The 27,976-nt window shown below is 39.9% G+C and overlaps 1 protein-coding gene and 1 pseudogene across 1 annotated transcript; one reads left to right on the plus strand and one right to left on the minus strand.

Moving 5' to 3' along the window:
* Positions 1 to 8: 8 nt before the first annotated feature.
* Positions 9 to 21,932, plus strand: serpini1 (serpin peptidase inhibitor, clade I (neuroserpin), member 1). Its single transcript, XM_053321006.1, has 9 exons — positions 9 to 93; positions 14,885 to 15,173; positions 16,014 to 16,244; positions 16,580 to 16,774; positions 19,486 to 19,690; positions 19,874 to 19,971; positions 21,146 to 21,232; positions 21,395 to 21,484; positions 21,641 to 21,932. The coding sequence occupies exons 2-9, from the start codon at positions 14,906 to 14,908 to the stop codon at positions 21,715 to 21,717; spliced, it is 1,251 nt and encodes a 416-aa protein (XP_053176981.1). The 5' UTR covers positions 9 to 93; positions 14,885 to 14,905; the 3' UTR covers positions 21,718 to 21,932.
* LOC128359829 (piggyBac transposable element-derived protein 4-like) lies at positions 2,956 to 9,900 on the minus strand (annotated as a pseudogene).
* Positions 21,933 to 27,976: the final 6,044 nt, after the last annotated feature.

Raw genomic sequence — 27,976 nt, forward strand, 5'->3', positions numbered from 1 at the left:
AACGAACAGGCTGTGAGCTGCAGCGCTGGAGGAGAGCAGCAGAGAGAGACCGCACACATCCATCCATCCTTCCTAATTCATCACCGTTTATCGGTAAGAGCAGTTTTACGCAATAACCTGCAACTGATTCACTCACAGTGTTGTGATTTGTCTGAGTAACCTGTTAGGACAGCAAAACCAACTTCTCTGCTCTTGCAAGATCTTCCGGTTGTGAAAAGAATAATTATTTATTTCAGAGTATTTTATCCTATAGAAATAATTTGAACAGAGGTGGAGGAATGTGAAGGTGTAATTACCAGTTAATTAAGAAATCCTCTAAAATAATTTTTGATGCTATAATCAACATGTGTGGGGTTGTATTTAAGGGGGCGGGTGGAGACGCACATTGGAGCCAAACATATTTCTTCCAGCCTATTGATTTAAAACGTTACTCGTATTGTCCACCACCCAAGGCTATTTAATGTTTGTTGGTGGTCTATGATTGTATTGTGCTGTTGTTGTTTTCCCTCCATTGAAACCCAGCTTAGGCATTGCATTGTGGTTTTTGTCCTTGAAATACAGGCAAAGGCGCAGTGAGTGCATGTGTGTGTGTGAATTAACGAGGCAGATTGTAGTAGCCTGGTTTTACCCTTCCCCACCCCTCGCTCTCTCTCTCTCTCTCTCTCTCTCTCTCTCTCTCTCTCTCTCTCACTCACTCACTCTCTCTCACAGACACACACACACGCACACCACTTGTTATTCCTTCATGCAGATCAGCGTGTGTGTGGTGGTCATGGTGGTGTGGGTGAAAATTCATGTTTTGATTTATGAGAAAAACATGAGAAAATAGCTTATGTTAAAAACTGTAATATTATGATGTATTTATGCAAAAGGTGCACAACAGGTTCAATGATGTAGAATTTCAGAGTGATATCATGTTAAGAAACAAACAAAAAAAAAGAAAGAAAATAGAAATGCCAATTCATCATTGCAGTAATCAATTATGTTGAAATACCTATAAAATACCAAATAATCAATAATAATGCCAGTAAGACTTAGAGAGATGATATCACTTTGCACTACAGACATACCATGAAAACCTTTTAAGAATACAAAGTTTAGTCTGTTTACAAAACACGTCTTAATGTAATATTGGTAGTCCTAAAATGGCCAATATTAATGAACAATTACATTTTTCCTCTAAATCCACCTCTCATCTCTTTATCTCTGCAACTAAGATAATGACCTTCTAAATCCTCATTTAGGCTCTTAATTCTGGCAGCTCCATATTCAGAAAAACAGGATCCCTTTCGGTCATAATCTCAATGTATTAATCCCATATGCATCTGAATCACTGGTTAATCTCTGCTGCTATAATGGCTGCTGTTTCTTTCCTATTGTGTGTTTGTGTTTGTGTCTCTGTGTCTGTGTCTATGTCTGTGTGTGTGTGTCCTGCCTATTCCCCACGAGTGCTGCATTAATTGCATTTCAATAATTAAATGTCTTTCAAATCAGCCTTGCGAAACAAAATGAGGGGACGGGGAGAGGCAACTGACTGGGTTTGCTCACTGTGGGTGTGCAGTGAGTGTGTGCGCAAACCATAGCCTTCCAAATATGTGTGTGCTGGAGTGTTGATGTATTTCTGTCAATTACATATTGTATTTTGCTGAGACAATAAATCTGCATTAAGTACTGCAGTTTTTGTCCTGGACAACACAATGTACATCTTCTCAGGCTAGAACACAACCTGCTATGTGCTGCAGTATACATTTAGAAATCAACTTTAATCTGAAATCAACTTTAATCTGTCCTGAAATACATTTATGCTGATGGTTATTGAATTTAAATTTGACTGAAAAAACAACAGAACCTCGGCTAGTAGTAATATGCATGAAATATGTTTTTTTATAAAAGATTAAATACACATGAAAAAGTAATAATAATGAATTTTCAGTATATAATTAAAAACTCAGCAAAAGGTGAATAAACAGCAGATTTTCATTTCAATTCTTTCTTCTTTTCCTTGACACCAACTCTCAGGTGCCCACCTTCACTCGACTATGCACACTCTCACACGGCAGGTTTGTCCCACGTACATTCTGCTGCAGCAAAGACACAGGGGATTAGTTCATACCTGGCCAGATAGGAGGATGAGAGAGAGGACAGATTGGGAGAGAAAGAGGTCAGGAGTTATATCAGGGAATAACACCATCATGGCTTACTGGGACACTTGTATAGGACATTGCCATTGTTAATGTTATTAGTACAACCTGTTCTTTTCTATAAGACAAAAAACAGATGGATAGAGACACACTATCAGAGAGGGAGAAAAAGGAAATTAACTGTGTTTTGAGATCTACAATTAAATACATGCATTTTTTGGGGAAACACAAAGGATGTAAACAGAAAATGAGGAAAGAAAAACTCTAGGATATCATCTCTTTAAGTCAGCCAAGACACTGACTTAGCTTTTAACATTTGAAAATAATAATAATGGCACACAGGTGGTCGAGTGGTTAGAGTGCATGCCATATACACAGCCGGATATGGTTGGAATCCTGATTGGAGGTCCTTTGCTGCATGTCGCCCCCCTCCCATGTTTCCTGTCGGTCTACTGCTAAATAAAGGTGTCTATGCCAACAAATCTTTTTTTTTTTAAATAATAATAATAATTTGGGGAAAGAGAGAGAGAGACACAGAGAGAGAGAGAGAGAGAGAGACAGAGACAGACAGAGACAGAGAGACACAGACAGAGACAGAGAAACAGAGAGACACAGACAGAGACACAGATAGACACAGACAGAGAGAGAGAGCGAGAGAGAGAGAGAGAGAGAGAGAGAGAGAGAGAGAATATCTACAATTAGTAACAGTAATATGGTTGAATTGGTTATTGGTTTGGTAATACCTGTGTTTCCCCTCCATTTCAACTATATGGCTCAAATATCAAATCAATTTGAATCTCTCTCTGTAATTGTCTCACTTGTCAGCACCACTGTCACTCTCGATCTCTTCTTGACTTTTATACCTGCTCGCTAGCTGCTGGTGTGCCCCCTGAAGTGAGCGAAACAATCAGAGATTCAAACACCTTCATCATCACCCTGTCTTCTTTGTGCTCTACCCATGTCAGCCAGCTCACCTGGCTATCACTTCTTATTCACTTCTCATTTGGCATCTGCTGCTTGGTCTCCCTCTCTTACATCTATTACTCCTCCCCGACACACACACACACACACACAAACACACACACCTTCGAATAGGTTCCCCCCACAGGACTAGTTGATAGTGACCTTTCCTGTGCTCCGATGTCTCTCTGGTCTTTAGTCCATTTGAAAAAGCCTCCGGTCTTTTCACTTTTACCACTGACCCCAAATAGAGGCCGATCCAATTACAGCTCAGACCTCCTAACTACGCTCCCACAGCGCCATGGATGTTGGTGTGTGTGTGTGTGTGTGTGTGTGTGTGTGTGTGTGTGTGTGTGTGTGTGTGTGTGTGTGTGTGTGTGTGTGTGTGTGTGTGTGTGTTACTGACATAGAGAGAGAAGAGAGACACTGTTGAGTGTGTCTTGGTAGAGTGAGGGGAGCAGTCAACCAACTTGCCATGCTACTGGGGGGGTTGCTGGATATTATTGGCTCAGAGTCAAGGCTGGTATCTGCATGGAAGCAGCCTCTATTCACACCATCAATGTTCTTCCTGTTTCCATCTATCTGTCTGTTTGCTTGACTTTGTTAATAATATATATATCTTTCTTCTTTCTGTCTCTCCCTCTCCCTCTTTCTCTCTCTCTTTCTGTGTCTTTATAGCTCACTCAGTCTGTCTTTCCCTCTGGGTGTCTCTTTTAGCAGGGATTAATAAAGGGTTGTTAACCTCTGTTTGCCCTCTGTGGAGTGTACAGTGAGCATCCTGGGACTTCAAGCAGGTTGCATAGCACATTATGTCATTTTCTAACAAGGGGGCTAAATGAGCGAAAGGCTCTGAGCTGAGGATGGGCTGTAGGTGGGTAATTTTGTCTGCCACTGGAACCGCAATAATCTGCAGGGATAGAGTGGAAAAACAGGACACTCCTGTTGGAGACTGGATAAAAGCTTGTGATGTAGAATAACATCATGCATAACATACATAAAGGATTTCACAGTAATACGCAAGCAAGAAAACAGGGTCATGTCATTTCAATGTTATGTTATAAGTTGCATATATATTAAAAATAGTCATAAACTACAACATTTTGTTCAAGAAATGCAGATTTAAAAGATCAGACCTGATTCAAAGATATTTGATAATAAGTTCACTGAAACGTTACATATTTGACTTTAAAATAGCAACACCTGTGTGAATATACTATAGCAGTAACTATTGCTATGGAGGACCAGTGTCATATGATGATTTGATGATATGATGATATTAGACTTCATCAAAATGATAAACATGCACAGTGTAGGACTGTAATCTCTACTATTATCCTCAAATATTACAAACACATTTTACCCTTGGGGTCAATCTGACCCCAGGGATATCTGCCTCCAGAAAATGATTAAAATAAAATTGTTGACCGAGTTTTTGTGTCAGGCACTTTGTTTATTTGTTGAATACATAAATAGCCCCTTGATGATGAAACTTATTAGCGAGTTGACCTTTCCTCTAGCTCCACCATCAGGCCAAACTTTTAAATTAAAAGTAATGTATCTTGAAAAGTTTTCATTTGAATTTTTTCATATATATATATATATATACATTTCATATATATACAAGAGGAGTGTGTGTGGGCGAGAAATCAAACAACGGAATATGAATATCATTATTTACCTGTTGGGCACAGCCCAACATTAAAGCTTTTAGTCTGCACTACTGTGCACAGGATGTACAGAGAGTGTGTGCATGCTCCTTGCAGATTGCTGGTCTTTGAATCATTTTGGGTGGGACAAACCTGGCACCTGCCACGTTTCCTGCCCGTGGTTTGTACCATTGGAGGAGCTGGGGTGTCTGTCTCTTTCTGTATGTCCCTCACGATAGCTGCAGCAGCTGCTGATGCTCTTGGAAGGCACAGTCTTCTCTCCATATGAGGTTTCACCAGTGAATTACCAAGCTGCTCCAGGAAAATCCTCCATTGGCTCAGTTTTCCCCTGTTCCAGTCCTTGTTTATTTCACACCACATCATAAACGCATTGTATGCACTTACATCAATTATGTGGAAGAAGATGACAAGTGACCAACAGGCAGTCATGCATCGACAGCTGTATGTGGCTGTGGTCTTGTCTAGGTTGTCCACCCCTGCCTCTCTCATTGTAGTCCAGCACCATTTGTGTTTTTTTATCTTCTCTGGTGCTCAGGGCAGCATCTTTATGCATAGTGCTGAGCAGCATGAAATTTTTTTCTTTCTTGGGGCAATAAGAGACCATAGTTGCTTTGTCAGTGAAGGCAAACACTGAAGATGTTACCTTCCTGTTCTTGACAGAAAGAAGTTCAGAGAGAAGCTCTGGTTTGTTTTTTCTCACTGTCCCCAACATAGTAACCTTCCTTTTGAGCAGTTCCTCACTCAGGGCGTAAGATGTGAAAAAATGATGACATATAATGTTATGCCCATGCAGTCCTTCAGCCATATCAAGCACACACCTTGTGCCCTGATTTTTTTCAGGTGCTTCGCCAGGGGATTTGGCTGTGTAAACCTGCATATTCCAGGCATAGCTGGACCATGCATCACATGCTGCCAATATTTTGATGCCGTATTTGGCAGGTTTGCTCGGCATATATTGTCGGAATGGACAGCGCCCACGAAACGCAAGCATTCATCGACAGTCATGTGGGGGCCTGGATTGTAAAGCAGGGGTAACAATGCACCCATATCTCTTATTGCTGCAAGTTTGCCGTTCTAGTCGGCCCTGCCTTGTTTCTTTGTCATCAAAGCATATGACACGGAACAAAATCTGGAATGTCTTCAGAGACATGGTGGCTGGAAATATTGCCCTTCCAGTCTCAGCATTCCAAAGGCTTGCTGTTGCTCCACCTTTTGATTTGTAAACTTCTGCCAAAAAGAGCAAGCCAATGTAGGCTTCCAAGTCAACCACATCTAAGTCTTTCCAACTGTCCCCATACACATTTTTTCCCTCTAAATTTGTCATCCCAAGTACAATATTTTCAATCGATGGTGTTATGAAGAGCTCTAATGATGACTTGATGTCTTCAACATGGCTGACTGCGTGGGGGCTAGAACCATTTTGATAACATTAGTAAGCTAAGTCTACCCTGCTGTTGAAGTGGGGAAAAGGCCATATTATCTTTCCATGTTTGGAAGGGATCGTATCTGCTGGTGGTTGAGAGACAACAGGAGGGTCAGCACTCTGATTCCCATCAGATGAGAATGCCTCAAAATCAGGGTCCTCCTCAACATAATCCTCTGTCTCAGACACATTCTCCTCTATGTCACTTTCACTGTCAAAGAGTTCCAAAATCTCATTGACAGTAAAGCTTTTCCCAGAGGACATTTTCAAGTGAGAGAGAACATGCAGATTGCAGAGTACACAGAGCACCAAGAGAAATGGTTTAGATATAAGGCTGCCATGCAAGCTTTTTATATGTTTGCTCCTCCCTTATTTTGCATGAACTATCAATGTCCTTGCGGGAATTCCCCGCCCTCCACAGCCCGGGAAATATCAGTTCTACTTCGGGCAGGTGTGAGTACATTAGTTAACACATATACACACACACACACACAGACACCTTCATGCCCATGGTGTGGGAAAGTTCTCATGGGAATATTGTTTCCCCCTCCCCCATGTCACGTTAGTACCAAAATGGAAAAATACGGTCCCTCTCCTCACTTCAACAACAAGGTAGACTTAGCGCTGCTGAGGTCATCAAGAGTCCCAGGCCCCACCAGACACACAGTCAGCCATGTTGAAGACATAAAGTCATTATTCAAGCTCTTCATATAACCATCAATTCAAAATATTGTCCTTGGGATGATAATTTTAGTTGGAAAGACTGTGATCGACTCACAAGCCTACATTGGCTTCCTCATTTTGGCAGAAGTTCACAAGTTAAGTTATTTCCCACGCGCCCACTTGGCGAGAAGTATCAAAGTTTTCATGGGAATTATGTTTTCCCCACTCCCTCTCATGTATCAACTCAAAAGTATCAACTCTGCACCTGCAGGTGTGGGGATGTTAGGTCACACACACACACAGACATGTTTTACACAGCTAAAACAGCTTGGGGTCTAATTGACCCCAGAGGAACACTGATGAGTGCCAAATGTGTACAGCACATTGAAAAAATATCATTATGATAATTTTATGTTTAATCAGTTGTTCCCCATCAAATCAGGAAAAGTCATGAAATATGAAGTAAAACAAAAGTGAGCTATTATTTTTTGAATGATAAACATTGAATGAGCTCAAATTGACCCCAAGGATAATATTGTTCTATGTGAGTCAAACGGGCAAATCACCTCAAGAGGTAGATTAGCCATTAAGGTTATGGTGGGAATGTTTTAGCTCATGCAGCGGTAAAATGCTGTGTTACATATACCATAATATGCTTCCAGATTAGATACAGTAGCAGACTTTTGGCAATGTAGCTTCTATTTGTGCCACATTGCAAATAAGGAGAGAGAGCAGAACATATAGTACAACTTGATTGATGAATTGGCTCCAGTTTATTGTGAACAGTAATGGAAGTCTCCACCCTGCCTTTGGAGTTTAGTACTTCATTTCTCCCTTACACAGTGATGGCTTTTAGTGCTGCCTCCCTCTGTAAATTTCAAGCTGTCTCTACTCCTCTTTGGGTTTCTCCAGGTCAGCAGGCAGGCATAGGTCAGAGATGGGTGTCTAATCAAACTTGGAAATTGAGAAAGTTAGAGACATGGGTGATTTAAGGTTAAGGTTGTAGGTTTCATCTAAGTTTAATTATTTTTAGTGTGTCTATGCAACCTCCAAGGAAAACTTAAAACTCATGAATGATAATCAGACTCCATTATCTCTGTTCTGCACAGCACTTTATAAATTGGACACATTCATGGCGTAATCTTGACAGATTATTCTGCCATTTTTTTAACAGGAAGTCCATCATTCACCATTTTCTAAGGTCGCAGCAATTGTCATAGACATCATTCTTTGCAGTTTATTCCCAGAGGGATAGGCCTTGATGGAACAGAATGTTAGCATTTTCACTGAATTCATCAAAGTGCCTGTGAGCTTCAGGAGTTTGGAAGTGTACTTATAGAGCCCAAGTGAACCAGTGTGCTGTGATTTGAGCTGGAGCGGAGAAGTAGGTTTAAGAGAGGAGGTACTGTAGGGAGACTTTGCTGCAGCTCCGTAGTGATCACTTCCAGAGGAAAGAAGATGAGCAGGAGCTTGTCTTGTTTTAGCAAAATGACTGAGTGCACTGAGTGTACTGCATGTACGACTATGTGTGTGTGTGTGTGTGTGCGTGTGTGTGTATGTGTGTGCGTGCGTGTGTGTGTGCATGTGTTTTTTACCAGACAATGTCAGCAAGTGCATTAAGTGACAGAACTGGAGATGGTGTCAAGAGCTCTTGCGTAGACAGGAGTTAGGTGAGAGAAAATGCTGAGTATCAATGTGTGTGTGTGTGTGTGTGTGTGTGAAGGAAAGAGAGTTTATCTGCCTATATGGAAGGGGGAAGATATCTTTCAAGTGGTAAAATTTCTTTCTGTCAGCTTGGCAAAACGAAAAATGTCCATCACCTGCAGTTGCCTTGGTAACCTTGTCTTGGAAGCGTATGTGGAAATGTGTGTGTGTGTGTGTGTGTGTGTGTATACCTGTGGATTTGAACCATGAATGAGGATGTCCATGTTTAATAAATTCCCCTGGACCTGTGGAGCGTGCCGTCTCAAGGTGTTGGGTTTAAATGGCAGTAAGGATTAGTGTACGTGGTGTGGATTTGGGTGACGTCACGTTTTAATTGTCGAAATGTCAACTGCCGATCTATTCTGTCTGAGAATTAGGATTACACAGAGACATTAAAGGCTGCTTTTAAAGGCCAGTGAGTTTAATTGCATGGAATTAATCAAGTTGTCAGGATTAAACCCCAGCAACTTAAACCATGAGCAATTTTCTGACATATTCAGTTTTGTTAGTCACGAGAGAACATTTTATAACTGGGTGTTGGGTTTCCCTTCTTACCTGGGAGGCATGCTGGGAACCCCATCTGAGTAGCTCAGAGCCAAATTTGGGCTCATAGTCAGCTCATAGTCATCAATGGCCAGCAAAGTGTGGGATCCTCTTGCAGACAGTATGCCACCACTCCAAAGGTCAGAATGGTGTGTAGGAGTTACACAACTTTTATAAATTAAATGTTGCACTCATTAAAGTCTGGGGCTTATTTCCCCTCTACTGAAGAGGGAAGATGTTTAATTGATCAGTCTCATAACCAGAAATAGGAATCATTTTCAATAGAGGGACTTTTGTCTTGTGCTTCAAACAAACACAACGTCTTACTAATACAACATGTATTTATAAATAAATGTCTGATGAATACATGCAAAAAGAATAAAAGATCTCTCAATGATAAGATGAATCCTATCTCAGTGGAGGATGTGACTCAGAAATATAAAATGACAGCGAGACATTAAGACAATAATCATCTTCTTTAAGGAAATTAATTTCTATTTGATATCAACTCACATCACAGAAAGGCTCTGGATTTTGCCTACTTTTTGAAGCTCATGTAGAGATGACAACTTCCCCCTGAAGTTGTTGTGGCAGTCTGAGCCTGTTGCCTGATGGGCAACACTGTGAAGTTCCCTCTAGGGCCACTACTTTTCCAGCCGACTCCTTGGATGCAGTTTGGTTGCCAAGCAGTGGGCCTGACAGCAGAGCCTCCTAGCTGGTCTGGCGGTCTTGCTTCAGGACCAATGGGCAGAGGTCCAGGCTGATTAGTCACTGACACTGTTCCCTGAGGCACACACATGTGGACTGGCTGTCAGCTGTGGGCCGGTAGTACGGTCTCTGTCGATTCCTTGTGATTTTGTGGCTGCATGTCAAATAAAATTAATCTAGTTACACTAATTTCATAAATCAGGTTCGACAAACTCCATTAGCCTGATGACAAACTTCAAAGAGGAAATTAAAAAAAAAAAACCCACAACACAAAAATATAAAAAGAAAAGAAAACTATTCTTCAGTTGATAGTGAGGGTCTCTGAGGCTTGTTTCAGAAAAAGTTTGAAAATACAAGCATATTCTAGGCGAGAAAACAAAAGAAAAGTACAGGAGACCTCTAGAGAAAAAGAGAAACTTAAGATAACTGAAGCAGTGAGCTCCATGGTGGAGTGGAGATTGAGGGCCAGTCTGAAGGGAAAGTCACGTCTGGCACTTTTATCAGTTCACAAAGTATTGAGCATGTTTTGGGCGTCAATAAGACACTTCCTGCCAAAACCTCTAAGGAATATCAATATCCTTTGTTTGGACCTTCTACCTTTGATGGCGCAGCACGTCTCCTCTGCCTGAAGATAGTGGTCATGCTGTCTGACTAGTGATTTTAATTCATGTTTTATATGTTATAAGTCACTTACTTCAAACATCACTATTGTGAAGTAATCATGATAAAATTGTATGTAGCAGTGTGTTGTATAAACTAATGAGAAAACATAGTTTAACATTATTTTATCTCTCATTGCAGCATAATTTAGTCATTCCACAGTAACAGTCATGGACTAGTCAGCTGATTTCCATGCTTCCATGCTTTGTATACATGCGATCTTACCCAACATGATTTTTTGATCCGACCAAAGAGGCAATTTAGTTTCTTTTGCATCCTGTTGTTACTTCTTTATCTTGCCAACCATCTGTCTATGAAAGAGTTTTAAGAGCCCAGGGTTTATTCTAGTTAGCGTCCCCTGTCACCCCCACTGGGAGACGGTGAGAGATGAAAGGGTCCATTCTGTTAGACACTCACCTCTCTGTCTCTTTGTAGACTTAAAGAAAGATTTTGTCCAGTGGAATTCAAAAACAAAACAAGGCTGTCCTCCTAAAGGTGTCACCATTACAAGAAAAAGCCAGCCACCCATGGTGTTATTATCAATACACACATGCACTCTTGCACACAAACACACACAGGTGACATGCACAATGATGCTCCACACTACTTTCCCCTGGCTTAACTGCATGGCTGGTTCTTTCTTTATAGAAGGCTGTACTGTCTGTCTCAGAAAAGTTCAGCTCCCACAACTCAGAAGGTCAAGAACATTACCTCCATTTACATCTCTGCCAGCCGCCCCCTCCTTCCTCCAGCCATTCTGACTCTCTCTCTCTCTCTCTCTCTCTCTCTCTCTCTCTCTCTCTCTCTCTCTCTCTCTCTCTCTCTCTCTCTCTCTCTCGCCCCCCACTGCAATGTGTGACTCACTGGACGACATGTGAGAGCAGGTGAACACACGTGACTAGTAATATACCATCTACAATACATCAAGTTTGTGCCTTTGGGTGTGTGTTGATTTTTCTATCTTGGGCATTAATACAAAAAGACTGTTTCCATGGCTTTAACCACAACTCCTGCACTGAACAACTTGATGGACATTCGTGCTACTGAGTCAAAACTCAATTTAACAGATGACATATCTTACAACTGCCTATTGGATGTACAGTAATACATGGCTATATTAAGGTGTGCTGGCATTAGTTGTATTTATATTATTGTTAACAACATACACCACTGTGTTTGAAACCCATTCCTTCTCATTTGAGATGTAACATTACAAAAAACAAGCCACAAATATACAGTTTCCTGTTTTTTTAAAGGCTAATTGATTTCCTGAAACAGCTGGACACAGTAGTTATTAGCAATTGTTACTAAACCAGGAGTAAATGGTGTGTTTAATGGAAACTATATTTAACAGTGGATTAATACACATTTGGTCCTTGTTTATTGCTGCAAGATGGTGTATGCAGATTGAGTCAAAATAAAATTCTGTTGCTATGTTAATTTTGATGAAGGAATACGTCACCCACTGTGGCCCTTTGACATATTTTAATAGTTTTTTTGGACAACAGGGGAGGTCAGTGGCACCTCCAGGGTTTGGTTACACCAGCAATAAAATAGTAGGATGAATTCATTATTCTTTTCAGAATTAGTTGGTAATAAGAAAAATGCAGAATAGGACCCCATTCTATGAATATGACCAAGGTGACTAGATTGTATTTATATTGTAAAAAACAAATTGGAGATCTGATCATGAGGTAATCAGGCAAATATTAGAGTACATGAACCTCAAGTGTAAGTGCTTTGTTCCTCTGTTCCATGTGAAGAAACTCTGTAAACTGAAATAAATGTCCATAATACAGTCAGCAGTGTAGTCAATGCCATGCTTGTCAAAACAGTTTGTCAGACTACTTATAGATGGGAGCAAACCAAATGAGATTTTTGCCCTCAGTTCAAAAAGACGTGAAGTGGAAGTGATGCAGACTGACCCACTCTGCTTATTTAGTAAGGAAGTATTGCTTCAAATAATAAAGCTGGCGATATTCTATAATTTTGTAATTATCAAAATTCCAATGAAAAGACCAAAACCAACAATTTGTTAAATCACCTTTTAATACATTTTTTTAAACACATGTCTAGGCCATATACGGTAGTTTCATTTTTAAATAAGGCTAGGAGAGTGTATACAGCCCAGCTAGTGGCTCTGTGAGACTGTACAAAAGCATAGTGGTGCTTTGAGCTAAATGCTAACTTTAGCTTGCTAATATACTCATAATAATGGTATGCTGATGCTAATTCTGCTGTTGCTAAGTATAATGTTTACTATCTTAGTTTAGTTCATTGTGACTGTAATGAAAGTGATTATAACTCATCCTGAGGGGTACATGAATGTCTGTAACAATTTCTATGGCAGTCCATCTACTTGCTCAAAAACACAAATGTGAACCTTGGGGGTGCCAACCAATAGACTCAGTATGCTGTGCTGAACAGCTAAATTATTTCTTAAAACAGCTGGGCACTGTAGTTTTTAAAGATATTCAAACAGGATTAAACAGTGTATTTATTGGGGACCCCAGTGAGTATGGCTGCATGTGGGATTAACTCAAAATGAACTACAAGTGCCCAAGTCCATTATAATATCCTCATACATTTATATGTTTTTAATAGGACTTTATAATTAGGCTGTAGCTACATAGATCATTTTTGTTAGTAGGATCGATTTGTTGAGTTTGGTATTTTCATGGGGTTTGTTGACAATAATAGAAATACAAATATATAAATATAAAGAATTGGCATCAATATCTCTCAGAGGTTGTTTGCTTTATTTTGGCGGGGAACATTTTTTGTCACATGCCAGAGCACAGGAGAGGAAAGGACGGGACACAACAGGCATAGGCACTAATTTTCTGGCTGCTGCCTATTGTTGTTGCTGTTGACACTCAGGTACATTGTCACCACTGTCACCTGCTGTCCCACACATACAGTAGCAACCAGCAGATTCCCGCCCAGCACGGGACTGCTAATTGAACCCATATAAACTGTAAAACAACAGCAGCACAACAGAGAGACAAACAACAAAACTGATCACGATTACTGTCTCTTTACTCGATCGCTTTCTCTCGCTCTCTTTATGCTTTATATCATCGACGCTCCATCTTTTTTTTGTTTTGTTTGGGCAGCAGAAAACAATGTTGCCTGGCAACAACAGTGCCAGAGAGATTGTGCAGTGTGTGTACATTCTGTGCCATTTGAAAATGTATAAAGGGAGCCTGAAAGAGACAGAAAAGGTAGGAAAGTAAAGAGATGTGACAGAAGAGAAGATCGGCAAAGACAGATAACGTGGACAAGAGGGAGATGAAGACGAGAAGTGTGATGGCATGGATGGATCAGGGGAGGGGTGGAGGGTGGGTAGGAGGGTGGGGGGTGAAGGCCTCATCGGGCCTAGTCCTAATCATTCATTCTGCACAGACAGACATAAATTCGACCATTCACATACAAAGGCTGAAACACAGATTTTCAAGGAAAGACGCTGATATAACTCAAGATGATAAGAATGTCCATGAATTATGTATGAGCTCATTTAGCAGATGTGCTCAGAACAGCAATACTCACTGCAGTCAGCAGTACAGCTGTAGTTACCGCACATTCTTGTTGTTTATCTATCTCTCTGCAAATCTGTCTTTTTTCTAGTATTTCTGAAACTGTGCACGACTAGTTTCAACTCCCAGATTGTACAGTTTGGTTAGGGATTGCCTTTTTTAAATCTCTTTTCTTCTTCAGTTCATTTCAATCTATCTGTTTTTCCTCAATTTAACCTTTCTCTTCTCTTTCCATTCTTGGCTCAGTATTTAACAGTATCGTCATTAGAAATAGTCTTTCCATTCAATTTCATTTCAGCTAACAAATAGAGTGTAGTGTTTTTCTGCTTTGTCTTTATAAACACAGTTTAATATTTCCAGAATGATTGACTGATAGATGTTTTCCGTCTTTTCCGTCCGTTTTTTCATCATCCTACATCCCTGTTCTCTCTACTTTCTACTTTCATCTCTGATTCCCTCCCTTCCAAAATCCTCTTGTCCTTCATCTCTTTTTCTCTCTTACGCAATAATCTTCTCTCTACCTTTATCTCTCTCTCTCACTCTCATGGTCTCCTTTTGCCTCTACCTCCCTGCGCAATCCCTCCTTAAATCATTTTCACTCTTTCATCTTCCCTTCACTCCATCCTCATTCATTTTCCTTCCTTCCACACTTCTTTGGCTGCTCAATTCCCATTTCCCCTCTCAAATTCTCTCATTCCCTGTTCCTTAATAATTTTTACCCCATCCATATATCTTTCTGTTTCTTCCAAACAACCCCTTTTTCCTCCCTCTTTCCCACTGTCACCTTCCGCCCTCTAAATTTTCCATCATTGCATCATCTGTCTCATATTTTTCTTTCCATCCATACCCTTCCTCCTCATTCACCCCTCTTTCACTCAGTTATCTGTGGTCTGTGCTGCGATGTTGATCCTGGACGTTTTGTCCCCGCTCCTCCTCCTCTCCATCCTGTTGCCGGGCTACGGTTGCCGGGCGGCGGACATTCCGGAGGACACAACATCAGAGTTCTCGGTCAGACTGTACCACCAGCTGCAGGCAGCGGGGGGTCAGGACAACATCATTTTCTCCCCGCTGAGCGTGGCCATTGCCCTGGGTATGGTGGAGCTGGGAGCCAGGGGAGCTTCACTAGAGGAAATACGACAGACTGTAGGATTCAGCCACCTGCTGCCAGGTTAGTGAGACATTCATAAACACACTTTTACCAGCATCAGGGTTAGTGGTTGGTCAAGTAAATGGAGTTAGATCTGCACTAAGAAAATGGAATCCTTTGTGTAAAAAGGATTATATTAGGTTATATTCTGTATTGTTATTGTTAATAATGGCAAATCCAATGAAACGACTCAAACGACTCAAAACAAAATTGCGTTAGTCCAACAGTATGATCTTTTTCCAGCTCTCAGCCCCAAGCCTATTGGTTCCCACTGAGGACATAAATCTTTAAAAACCATGTCATGAATAATTGGTTATCCCATTCTGATCTGTTATCTGTTTTATTTTGACAGAATTACTTTAGATTTAAATGGTACATGAATATTTTTACCACCAGAATCTGAGATCTGAGCAGCATGAGATACATTTCAATCAGTGTTTGTTAATGACACATTTACACTGTTTAAACATGGGGGATGCTCACTTGCTTACAATTTCTCATTTATCTGGATATTTTGTGCTAAAACTAGAATAATGAAGCTGATGCAACTAGATTTTCTTTTTCTTTTTTTGCATTACTGCTTTTGTGATTATTTGTTTTGTTTATGACAGGAAAACTGTCATAAACTATTTCGCAATTTCTCAGAGCCTGTGATGATGTCTACAAATATCTTGTTATGTCCGACCAACAGAATTGATGGAATTGATTCCATTAAAATATAATATATGTAGGATAAAGGATAAAGACAGCACATTTGAAAACCTTGACCCAGTAAATGGCAATAAACCTTAAACATTGACTGAAAAGACTAATTATCAAATTGTGCGTGTGTGTGTGTGTGTGTGTCCTCCTGTTCTCCAGGTGTGGAGTTCTCATTGCTCCAGAACCTGACAGAGGCTCTGTCAGACGATGACGCCCACTATGTGATTCGATTTGCCAATAGTCTCTTCCTGCAAGAAGGCGTCACCTTTAACCCAGAGTTCCTGCATCTGATGAGAAAGTATTTCCGGGCCGAAGTGGAGACCGTTGACTTCAGTGAATCGGCAGCTGTGGCAGAGCAGATCAACAGCTGGGTGGAGAATCATACCGAGAGTGAGTAAGAAGGGAGGATAAAGAGGATGGGAGCAAAGGAATGGAGGGCGTAAATCATACGAATTATGAATCCCTGTATACTGTAGAGTGAAGCTTGTTTCTACCTTGTTATCTTGCAACAGTTGACAAATGAGCACAGTTATACAATACTGTCAAAGGAGCTGCATCAGCGTTTGTCTGATCACATCATTTTGTACAAAAACAAAAATTACTGGATACTTTTCCACCCTCAGCTGCTCTCTATCCTCACTTGTGTACAACTTCAAAAGCTGCAACACAGTAGGTGTTGTCTTTAGGATAATGAAAATAAACACTGTACAAATCCCTCCCTGTAGGTAAGATCCGCGAGCTGCTGTCTGCTGAGGACTTCAGCAGCGTGACCCGTCTGACCCTGGTGAACGCCGTCTACTTCAGAGGCTCCTGGAAAAACCAATTCAGACCAGAGAACACGAGAACCTTCTCCTTCAGCAAAGATGACGGCTCTGAAGTCCAGACGCTCATGATGTACCAACAGGGAGACTTCTACTATGGTAGGCATGAGTAGTGTGTGCATATGTCTGAAGGATTGTACTTTGGCTATTTTTTTTCTGAAGCCCTTGAATTTCAGCTCATATTTCCTGAGGTTATTTAAAATGTTAATCTTAGATCTAAAATATTCATATTTGGAGTGTTATTCCCAGGAAAGGCTCCTCTTTTCTTGCACAGCGAGCTCGACTGTTAAAATGTTCTTCACTCCTCTGTTATTTCTGTTTGATTTAATAGTGTATTTTGAAGGCTATTTTGTTCATATCATACAATATTAACAGCACTGTGACATTCTGTGTTAAGTAATGTAAGTACATCTATGACAGTAAGTAGAACAAACAACACTGTGTTTCCACTCTATTTGAAGTCCATTGAAATCTGGCATTTCCTAACCCTAACCCTTACCATGTATACCCCTTTCCTTATCATTTGAGGACATTTTATTAATTTTACTAATGATTTATAGGATAGTATTATATAATTTGGTGTCATAGTGATTTTTAATTAATGTGAAGTGGTTAAGCCATCAACTTTTAAATCTTGCTGAGGAAACCTTTCACCTTTCTCTGCTTTGATACTTTGTTATTGAATTTTCACTAATGGCATGCACAACACTGCATGCATTGTTTGTAAGGCAAATAATGCACCTATTTGTAATTTGTTTGAAGATTTATCTGATTTTAGTCTACATTATCAGGAAATAGTAAAAAAAAAAAAAAACTTCTATTGCTTAAAATGAAATCTTCAAATTGCTGATTTATTTTTGATCAACAATCCAAAACTCAAAATATTCTATTTACAGTGTTGCAAAAAAAAAACTAAACTGGACACAGAAAATAATCTTCATTTTCACAGCTTGATTTTTGTTCATTATCAGTTGAATCAGGTAATTGTTTTGGTACTAATTAATCATCTTTTTTTTTTCACTGCTCACTTCCAATACTGGTAAATGTGATGTTTTATGATGATTGTCATGTACTGTCACTAAATCTACTGAAGCACTACATGTAATGCACAGTCTGGCTCTATTTTCTATAGCTTATACCTATTTTTTCAATGACATGGTTGTTCTGAATTGGCCACACCGTTTGTGTCAGATCTTGGTGTATGTGGTGTTTTAGCAGGGCTGTGATGTACAGTACTGTGAGGCTGCTTGTTCGGAGTGCAGACTCCTGCAGGTTGGCTGTGATGCTGTGATATCTGAATGAGTCTGTCCCTTTTGGTCTGATCTGCTGCCAAAGACAATTACATCATATCTTTACTGCACTGCTACTCAAGTTGGTGCATTTGAGCTATTTTGGTGCAGCCTGTATGTGTGTAGTGATATTGCATACACCTATGATCAAAGGGTACACACATAGTCACCCTCACATGCTCGGGATCCAGGAAATTTGTGTGTGTGTGTGTGTGTGTGTGTGTGTATGTGTGTGTGTGTGTGTGTGTGTGTGTTTGTGTGTGTTTGTGTGTGTGTGTGTGTGTGTGTGTGTGTGTGTGTGTGTGTGTGTGTGTGTGTGTGTGTGTGTGTGTGTGTGTGTGTGTGTGTGTGCGTGTGTGTGTGTGTGTGTGTGTGTAGAGCATAATGTGTGCATGTGTAGATGTGCGTGCTTGAGAGCTGCAGAACAGGGACAGGTCCTCAGGGAGAAGGCTGCGTTTGCATTCTCGTTTTGAAGCACAATCATATTGGTTAAGTAAAATGTTTTAGGACGCCACACCCCGTTCTCTGCTGCAATGTTGCCTCACTTTGCACCAGCAACAGCAGCACAGAATGCTAAATTAACAAAGGGTGATAAGTCCCTCTATTGTACTTTTTTTCCTTTTAAGTAGCTTCAAAGGGAAAAAAATCATGTGCAAAGATTGGGATACAGTCTGGCAGTGTTAATTGCATTTTAATCTCACACTGCAAAATCTACAGTAAATGGGATAATCTTATATTTAGATTTAAAATCTAGTTGGACTTGTTTTGAGTATAAAAGGATTATTTCATTGTGACTAAGAAATACTGTTTCACTTAATTCAAGTATGTGTTGGTTGCCTTGTCTTGCTTAGAATTTCTATCTATGGGTTTTGTTTAATTAGATACAAGGGACAAGTCTGTCAAAAAAATCCACCTCGAGGCAATGAAGATATGATTCCGTATCCTTTGTAGTGTGTGTGTAAAAGGAGATATCAACTCTTACAGATGTTTGCATGTGTAATCACATGTGTGCATTTGTCTCTGAATGTGTGTGGGTGGGTACATTTGCATGTGTGTATATTTACATGCAAGGATGTTTTTTTTAAAACATTTCCTGATTCTAAATAGGTTTATTCAGTTTTATTTCCAGCCTGAAGACAGTTGAGTGCATGTTTGTTGTAAAAGGACCGTTGCCCTGTCAAACACAAACAAACACAGCGTGCCTTCCTGCCTGATTCAGTTTTGATGGTAATTTTGACACAGCACCATCAGCATGTAAGGTGGCATACAGTGTGTATGTAATATGTTTTGAATCCAATCAATGTAACCAAACCCTTTGAAGGGAAGCGTCAGTAGGTTTTAATTAGAGCGTTGGGGGAAATGACCGCACACTGTAATCAATACAGTCGATCAATGTGCCCAAACATGCTTACATCTGTGTATATTCCTCCTGGGGGAAGTTCACAAACCCATTACAGGAGGTTATGTTGAGTGTACAAATGCTCTCTCATGCTTGCTTTGTTTATGATACCTCTCCATCAGGTGAGTTCAGCGATGGCTCCCAGGAAGCCGGTGGTGTGTACCAGGTGTTGGAGATGCCGTATGAAGGAGAGGACATGTCCATGATGATCATCCTGCCTCGTCAGGAGGTACCGCTGGCTTCTCTGGAGCCCATCATCAAAGCACCACTGCTGGAGGAGTGGGCTAACAATGTGAAACGGCAAAAGGTGGAAGTCTATCTACCTAGGTAAGAACATACAGTAAATATATATAAATACATAAAAACACACCTATCAATTCCTACCTGATAAAATATTTGTTATTATATTTTTAGGAGTTGAGTGTGCGGTCTCTACCACAAACATTTAGTTAGTTAGTTTGTTTGTTTTCTCATTATGTGACTGTTGACCTTCTTGACTGTACTGTGCAGGTTCAAAGTGGAACAGAAGATTGACCTGAGGAGCACTCTGCAGGAGCTGGGAATAAAGAACATCTTCACCAACAATGCTGATCTCTCCGCCATGACAGGTGATGCATAAAACACACAGTCAGTCAGTGCAAAACACGGAAATATGTGACACATAGCCAAAGATGATCAAATATATCACACATATAGACACAAACGGCAAAATGAATAAATCCTTAATGCAGGAAAAGTTGATTCAAGGTTTGGTTCAAGGCACTCCTTGGCAGCAGTGAAATAGCCAATGGTACTTTTCAAGGTAACCAAGGTAACTGGCATCGAGTGGGCAGGTCATTATCTGGTGAAAATAGATCCAGAGAGAGACAAATGTACTGTATACGTAGAAACAGAAAAATAGAGATACATATATGCTGGGATCATTTGCATTTAAAGCAATCAATGACACATATAGAAGCAAGCACACAAAAGGAAATAACAGAAAAGAGAAGTGAAGTAAAAGTGAACTTTTGCTTCCAATGTAATAACCTGACAGTAAAGCTGGATCTGAACTCAGCACATCTTTATAAACAACATCCTTAACAGATCAACACCCTTCATGATCTCTGACATCCTCCTCCAAAATAGTTCTCACTGTTCTCAGCTGGTGCTGGTATTACATTGTGAAACACAATCTGCAGGGTGAAGTGGACATCAGCACATCTTGTACAGTGTTAGCAACCATGTCCTTCGCTCAGCCTTTTCTCAGAGGATATAAGGTTACTGTGGCAGCTTGGCTTGATAACAGAGGGTATTTTAAAATGTTTATTTATGTTGGGAGAAATTAAAAAGTGTATTGTTAAGTTTTCAAAATGTCCTGAGAGTTACATAACCTAAAATGTTTGTGAATAAAAAGCTTATCCCTGGTGGGTAATGTGATTCACAACCAGCAGTAATACATAGACATCAAACACAGCAAATAAATACAACAACTAATACCAAATACAATTTACTGCAGTAAGCTGTAGTAAGATACCAGCAATGGTATATTTTTTCATTATATATTTTTATTATATATATTTTTTTGTTTGTTTGTTTGTTTTTTGGTTTGTGTTTTTTTTTTTTTTTAATAGTACTGCATTGTGTGAAAAGATGCTTTGATTTGACTAAATGAGTGGACTGCAGTTTTCTTAGTTAGCTCATGTGCTGTCCTTATCACATTACACTCAACATCACACCATCTTCACGTCTCCATCATCTCACACTCAGACTGACTCATCTGTGCGTGTGTCTCTATTCCAGATGGTAAGGACCTGTACATTGGGAAGGCAGTGCAGAAGGCTTATCTAGAGGTGACTGAGGAGGGAGCAGAGGGAGCCGCTGGGTCAGGTAGACTATATTTTCATTGTCATCTTAATCATCATGATCATTACTGGTCATAGAATTGTCATTACTGTCTTTGAATGAGTATCACCCATATGCCATATGGCTCTTCACTCTGTCAGTGAATAACAGAAGTGATTCTCCCCTCTCTCTTTACTGCTCTCTCAGGAATGATCGCCCTGACCAGGACTCTGGTGCTGTACCCACAGGTCATGGCCGATCACCCGTTCTTCTTTGTTATCAGAAACCGGAGGACAGGTGTGTGTGATAACCATGAATTCACATTTTAGTATATTGCTACTTTGTGGGTGTATGCAGCAGCTTCCAATGCATGCATCAAGCAGCCTTGTATTAATGATAACCCTTCATAAAAATATACTGTAATGCACATCTGCATGTGTCTTCTCCTCCCAGGGTCCATCCTCTTCATGGGCAGGGTCATGACCCCTGAAGTCATCGAGCCCAACGACCACGACTTTGACTCTATGTAACCATGATGTGAGGTCACTCGCTCTCAGCCAATCAGAACCTGACGTCATAAATGCTACCTATCCTCTATTGCCATCTTCAGCTGTATTTTATACTCTTTATGGGAAAAAAGATTCAGAACTGGATATTATATGATATAATATATATTGAAATATGACATACAACATAAAATGTGACTGTGTTTTGATACTGGAAGCTTTAAAAACTTGGATACAGACATGCAGAAGGAGGAAGTTGTAAATAGTAATTCTCTAGTAAAGGGTGGTTTGTTTATGAGTGAGAAGAATGACATGATATGTAATCCACGCACAACCCCTTTAATTTCAGCAGCTTCACTTGGCTCACTCACACAAGGCACAAAAACAGTTTTCTCTCTTCTTCTTCAAAAATATTTGCTCTTTCTTACTCCAGCTATGTGCACACTGTAAGTTTCATACTTTAATTACCCCCCTGTACATTTGAAATTGTGTTCTATATATTACATATATAAACTCAGTATTTATTGCAGAATAAACATGTGCAAACATTTTGTCCTTATACAATGGATCTTAGTAATATATCTCTTCCAGACAGTATTCTAGTAATTTTTTACACTATAGGCACATGGCTAAACTGCTGATGAACTAATATGCCTTATCACATCTGAGTGTTTGATTAAGCTCCAGCTGGGCATATTACAGGTGAGCAAAGGGGACTGCGTAACTAAGGTGGGTTGCTATAGAGACAGACTGGATCATGCAGGCGTACTGAAAAAGATCTGCTGCAACGTTTTGATGTACATACAGGGAGAAACAGTAACACCAGCTGTATTCAGTCTTTTACTCAATAAAAACATGAATGTGTTCCCATTTAAAAGTTGTTGTCTGTGCATAAAGGTTGTTTTTATCTGGTCAAAGGTATTTTTAGATATAAGCTGTATTTTCAAGGGCAGAACAGCTTATGTGCAGCATCCAAAGGATTAAGGATATCATTAGTCTAATATCATTAATCTAACAGTTAACACAGCTTTTCGTTTTTTTTAAATGAAGGATTTGGTGAAACTGATGAACATACAGTGCTTTGGTGGTTTTGATAAAAGTGCTTTATATATTGAGTGCCTGAATAATAAAAGACATGGGCAGGGCAGACGTTGGCTGTTCAGCTGTTACTCAGCTACCCAGATCAGGCAATGTCTTGCCAAGACATCTTGGAGTAGTTTCAGACCTGTGGCATCACCTAGCTACCACATGCACACACACACACACACACACACACACACACACACACACACACACACACACACAAGGATATACTGTGACCAAGGACAAATGAGACCAGCTTGTTGATTCTGATGCGTCAGTTCATGAGGAATTTATACAACAACAGTAAGTATTCTTGTGAAGTACCAACATTCAATATTTTCCAATATGGAAATGTTCTGACTGTGTCTCAGAGTGGGTTTAATTCACCCAACAGCACAATTAAACTAATGGGTAGGATCCAACATGAGGTTACATATCTATTTGGAGGGTCCAAATATGAACATGATTTTTTATTAACTTATTTGATAAAGTACACTATAAATTTAAATGTTTAAAAAGTGTTGTTTGCCACAATATACACAGTGATCCCATATTATATATATATAACTGCCTGTGCTACGATTGAGAATCAGATTCTCATAATAACAGTGGCTGTAGCAGTGACAGAGTAACAGAGCTGGCATTTCTCAACAGAACAAGTCTTTAACATTAAAGAGGAAGGTGCCGCACCAAAATTAATTAACCATCCCTATCACAACGAACTCACATTTCTGCCTGCCTGCATGGCACTGGCACTGATAACCATGTATGAGGAAGTAAAACTTGATAACCTTGATTAATGAGCAGTTATGCAGTGTGATATACATGAAGATCACAACCACAAAAAGACACAAAAAGATGCTCTAATGAGACAACTGTTATCTTTAGATGAAATGCCAATTATATATTATGTGATTGTCACACATGATGAAAAAAGAACAAAACAAGTAAATCCATTTGAATAATAAAACAATGTCTCAGTCTTGTATATAATAATCAATAAATGCAATAAATCTGCTCTGTACAGTACAAAGTCAGAGAGGATGATTTCCACAATCCACTGCAGCAGCCAGGTTTTCATTTACATCTAGGAAGCATCTAATCTCTAAAGGGTGCACAGCTTGTGTTTTTTGTGCTGCAATATCTTAAAAATAACACAACGAGCTGCATTGTTGAGGCCCCATGAGTGTAGGAAGTTATTTTAAATCTAAATTATAATCATTAGGTGGTGTGATAGCTGTACCTCATACAGTATCTTCACTGTGCACCACTGAAAATCTAAACCAACCGTATTTCTCCTACTAACTGACAACATCCAAAAAGAGTTTTTCAAAACGTCTCAGGTCTCTTGTGTTTAAGGTAATTAAGCTCAAAGACACAATTCATTTAAAAGCTGAGTATTCACTTTCACTGTGTAAAAGCTGAGAGCCCGTGTTTCTACCTCTCTCGTGTGACACAACTGAACACTGCTGCTGCCAGGCAACAAGCAGCTTAGTGATCAGTCGGTGTCCTGCAGTTCAGGAGCGTCTCACCTACCGCAGAGGGCCCACACACTGGTGTCAGTCTCCCGAGCCAGCAGACAGGACACTACACTTTCTCGCGGTGAACACTAACAGAACCACCTGCCTCCATGGGTCACAGCTGCAGGTTTACAGGGCTAAACCGAGCCGCTCACAATGTGTTAAAGGCCAGGAGAATTTATCAGAAGAAGATTGGGACATGTCAGAAAGGTAAACCAAAACCAACAGCGTGTGTTTGCATGAATTAGTTCAGGTATGGTGTTAAAATTGTACATTATCTGTCTCAAGTGATTTTATATCTTCTATAACTGAAGCTGAATTGAAGTCAAACTAGGTCTCAAGCTTAAACTGATAGATTTAAAATGATGTAAAAGTATATTAAACTCTTTGGTAGCATAGCAAACTATTACAGAACAGGCAGTATCAATTATAGAGACACTGGTGTCCAGCTATCCCCTGCATACAGTGACTATTATGAACTAATGGCACCTGCTCAGGTGTCCCCTGCTGCTATGGCAACAGGCCCTAATCTGCATTGTCAGGCCCAGTTCACTGTAACTCTAACCACTCGGCCAGTGGTCAGGGTTTCAGCACACATCAGGTCTTCCGTTACAGACAAGACTGCTCCCCTTCAAACAGGGATAAAACATAATGTACAGGATGACCACATCTCTCTTTTTCCATGTTTTTGTATCTCAGTTCTTCAGGTGTGAACACCCTCAGTGGCAGCCTTCCTAAATCCCACTCATCCCAGTGCTCTGACCTCGGTGTCACACACACACCTCTCTCTGTTGACCAGAGTCCTGATTCTGGACTGACATCTACACCTGTAAGTGGTCTTCATACACAACATGCCAGTTATCATTCGTAGTGTTTATGCTCTTTATTGTCTTTCCACGTCCGTAGCTTTAACCCCTCCATCTTCACACCTCCTCCTGTGTCCTTCCCTTTTCTCCTTTCATCCTTACATTTTGTATCTTCCGCCCTCTCTGCTTTACCCCTCTCTGAACTCAACCTAATACTCTCAGTCTCTTCTTTGCACTCTCTATATTATCCTCAGGCCTGGCCTCTTGCCCAGTCTGCTATGTAGAATGATTTTTCACCCTCTTGACTATTTGAATAAAGAAAGATGAAAAATGGCTTCTTACCCAATCCTCCTTATGTTCCATGCAGAGTTCTCCATTTGTAGTGAAAAATCTTTGTATGTGCTCATGACTTTGAAAGTGCATTGCAGAAAATTCTGCTGCAAAGTGGCCTTTATAAAGAATTTCTCTCTAAAGTAATAATAAGTGTGCTTATTTTGGGTAATTCTTATTGCTTGTACATGTATAAATGGTGGATGCTTCTGTTTACTACTAAACCTATGCATCTTATCCTTAGATTTTTTTATGAATTCATTCAGTGCATTCATCTTTAAGTGCTTAAGTGTTTTTTCAAATCATTTGCTCTGTTTTTCATCTACAATGCAGCACTCGTTTAGTTGTGAACTATTAAATTAATCAAAAACTATTTTGATAATTGATCAATCATTTGGAGTCAGTTTAGAGTTTAAAAAAAATCTCTGATTTCAGCCTTTCAAATGTGAATATTTTCTGGTTACTTTAGTCTTTTATGTCAGTAAACTGAATATTTTTGGGTTTTGGTCTGTTGGTCAGGACAAAGCAAGACATTTCAGGACATCACCTTGGGCTTTGGGCAACAGTGATCATGTTTCACTATTTTCTGACATTTTATAGACCGAACAACTATTATAAAATAACTGTTAGTTGTAGCCTTCAATGTATTTAAACAGATGGTTGGGGGCTGTTTTGTGAGTGTCGTAGTAGTCAAGAGGAGTGAGGTCATTCCTATGTCTAAAGTAACATACAAGTGTAGAGTTACATAGACAAAGTAAAGGTGAACAAGGTGGGTGCAAGGGGGTTGAAAAGGTCAAATAAGGAGACGAATTTTCTAACATTTTCACAGCTACATTGAGCGTGAGTAACAAATGCACTGAATTTCACTTCTCCATTGCACTTTTATTCATCAATAAGATATGAAGAATGTAATATTGTCTTGGTGTGGACTCAACAATTGGAAAAACACAGATGGGAAAAGAGAAATGTTTTCATAACGGCAGGTGGCAGGCTGCTATTGATCTGCTAGTTGACGGTGAACTGTGTGATGTGACACTTGAAATACTGTAATTGGTGAAAACATCCATAAAGACAAAATGTATGAAGGAAAGCAAGATATGGGCTGAAATAGGAGAAGGGTGTTAGTGTCTCTGGGGAGGTTAGTTCATGATGAGAATATTGTGTGTCTGCAGAGTTTGATAATTCCTCAGTTAGCAGAAGATGAAGAAATAACTATTCTTGTCAAACATCAGCCAATCTGAAGTAGTCTGAGTAATACCCGAGTGCTTCGACCTTGTTAACACATCTAGCAGTTCTGTTTAATGGTCTAAAAAATGACCCATTGATTTTGGCTACATACTAAACTGCATGCCAGGTAATATAGTTTATGTTGTACTAATGGGGAGCCATGGTAGATTAAACTTTAGTACATCTCCTGCTCTTCTAAACCATATCCATGTACATCTCTCATTCTATCCACCATTCTGACATTTATTTGACGGTTTCGGCTGAAATGAATTTCAATAAGTGAATTATGATTACATTCAGGGGAAGGATGTGACTCATCTCTTGTGTCTTCAGCATTACACTGAATGGTCCTGTTCTCCTCTTTCTCCCATTAAGCTTCCATCCAGTCGGTTTCGGTTTGTGTCGTGGCATCGCTTGGAGCAGTGTGATGTCACAGGTGATCAGCTGACCTGCCCCAGAGTCAGAGAAGGTTTGGATCCATACGTGAAAACCACCGCTGTGACTTTTTGCACTTTGATTTTATAGTGCAGTGTGATGAAATCAAAACTGAAGGAAGGGAAATGTGAACTGATGTACTCTGATGCCTTCACTGCTGCTAAAATGTTCCATTTCAGTTTAAGGGATATTTATCCACAAAGTTATTTTCTTGTAGAAAGATAAGAAACAAGAAATCAGGGCACTAGTTATTTGAGAGTGGGCTTTTGTGTCATGCTACAATGATCTGCACTACTCATTTTGAATCTAAAATGAAGTTCTGCAAATGCTGCTACTTAAATGTAATAGACATTTTTTAAATCTCACTGTTGTTGTTTTTGTTTTTCATGTAATTTAGTAAAAGTAGATGTATTATACAGTATACCAATAACTGTTACTGCAAGCAAGTGAGATGAGGATTAGGCTCTTTTTTAATTTGTTTGTCAGATGGTAATGATATGAAGACTGTTACAGATTTTTTGTTTTGACAATATCATCAAAAGGGCCATCTGCAGAGGAGCTGTTTCAAAGAGAGGGGGGTGAAGTCTGTTTGGAGAGATGGAGGAGGAGGAGGAAGAGAAGGGAGGAGGAGGAAGAAGGGAAAAGTTGGGAGGAGAGACTACGAGAGAACTGGGAAAACTGCCGGGTAAGTCTGCAAGCTTTTGTGCATTTGTGTGATGTTAGAGATATATAGTACAGGAGAGGAGGAGAGGAGATAAGAAGGCAGAGAGATTCATATCCTAACTATTCCAACTGTCTCTTCTCAGGAGTTAAATCTGTCCTACCAGGACTTGGGTGATCCCTTCCAGCAAGATAATTTCATCAGGATCCTCCGCCGGCTGA

This window comes from Scomber japonicus, chromosome 6, assembly GCF_027409825.1.
Source record: "Scomber japonicus isolate fScoJap1 chromosome 6, fScoJap1.pri, whole genome shotgun sequence".
NCBI lineage: Eukaryota > Metazoa > Chordata > Actinopteri > Scombriformes > Scombridae > Scomber > Scomber japonicus.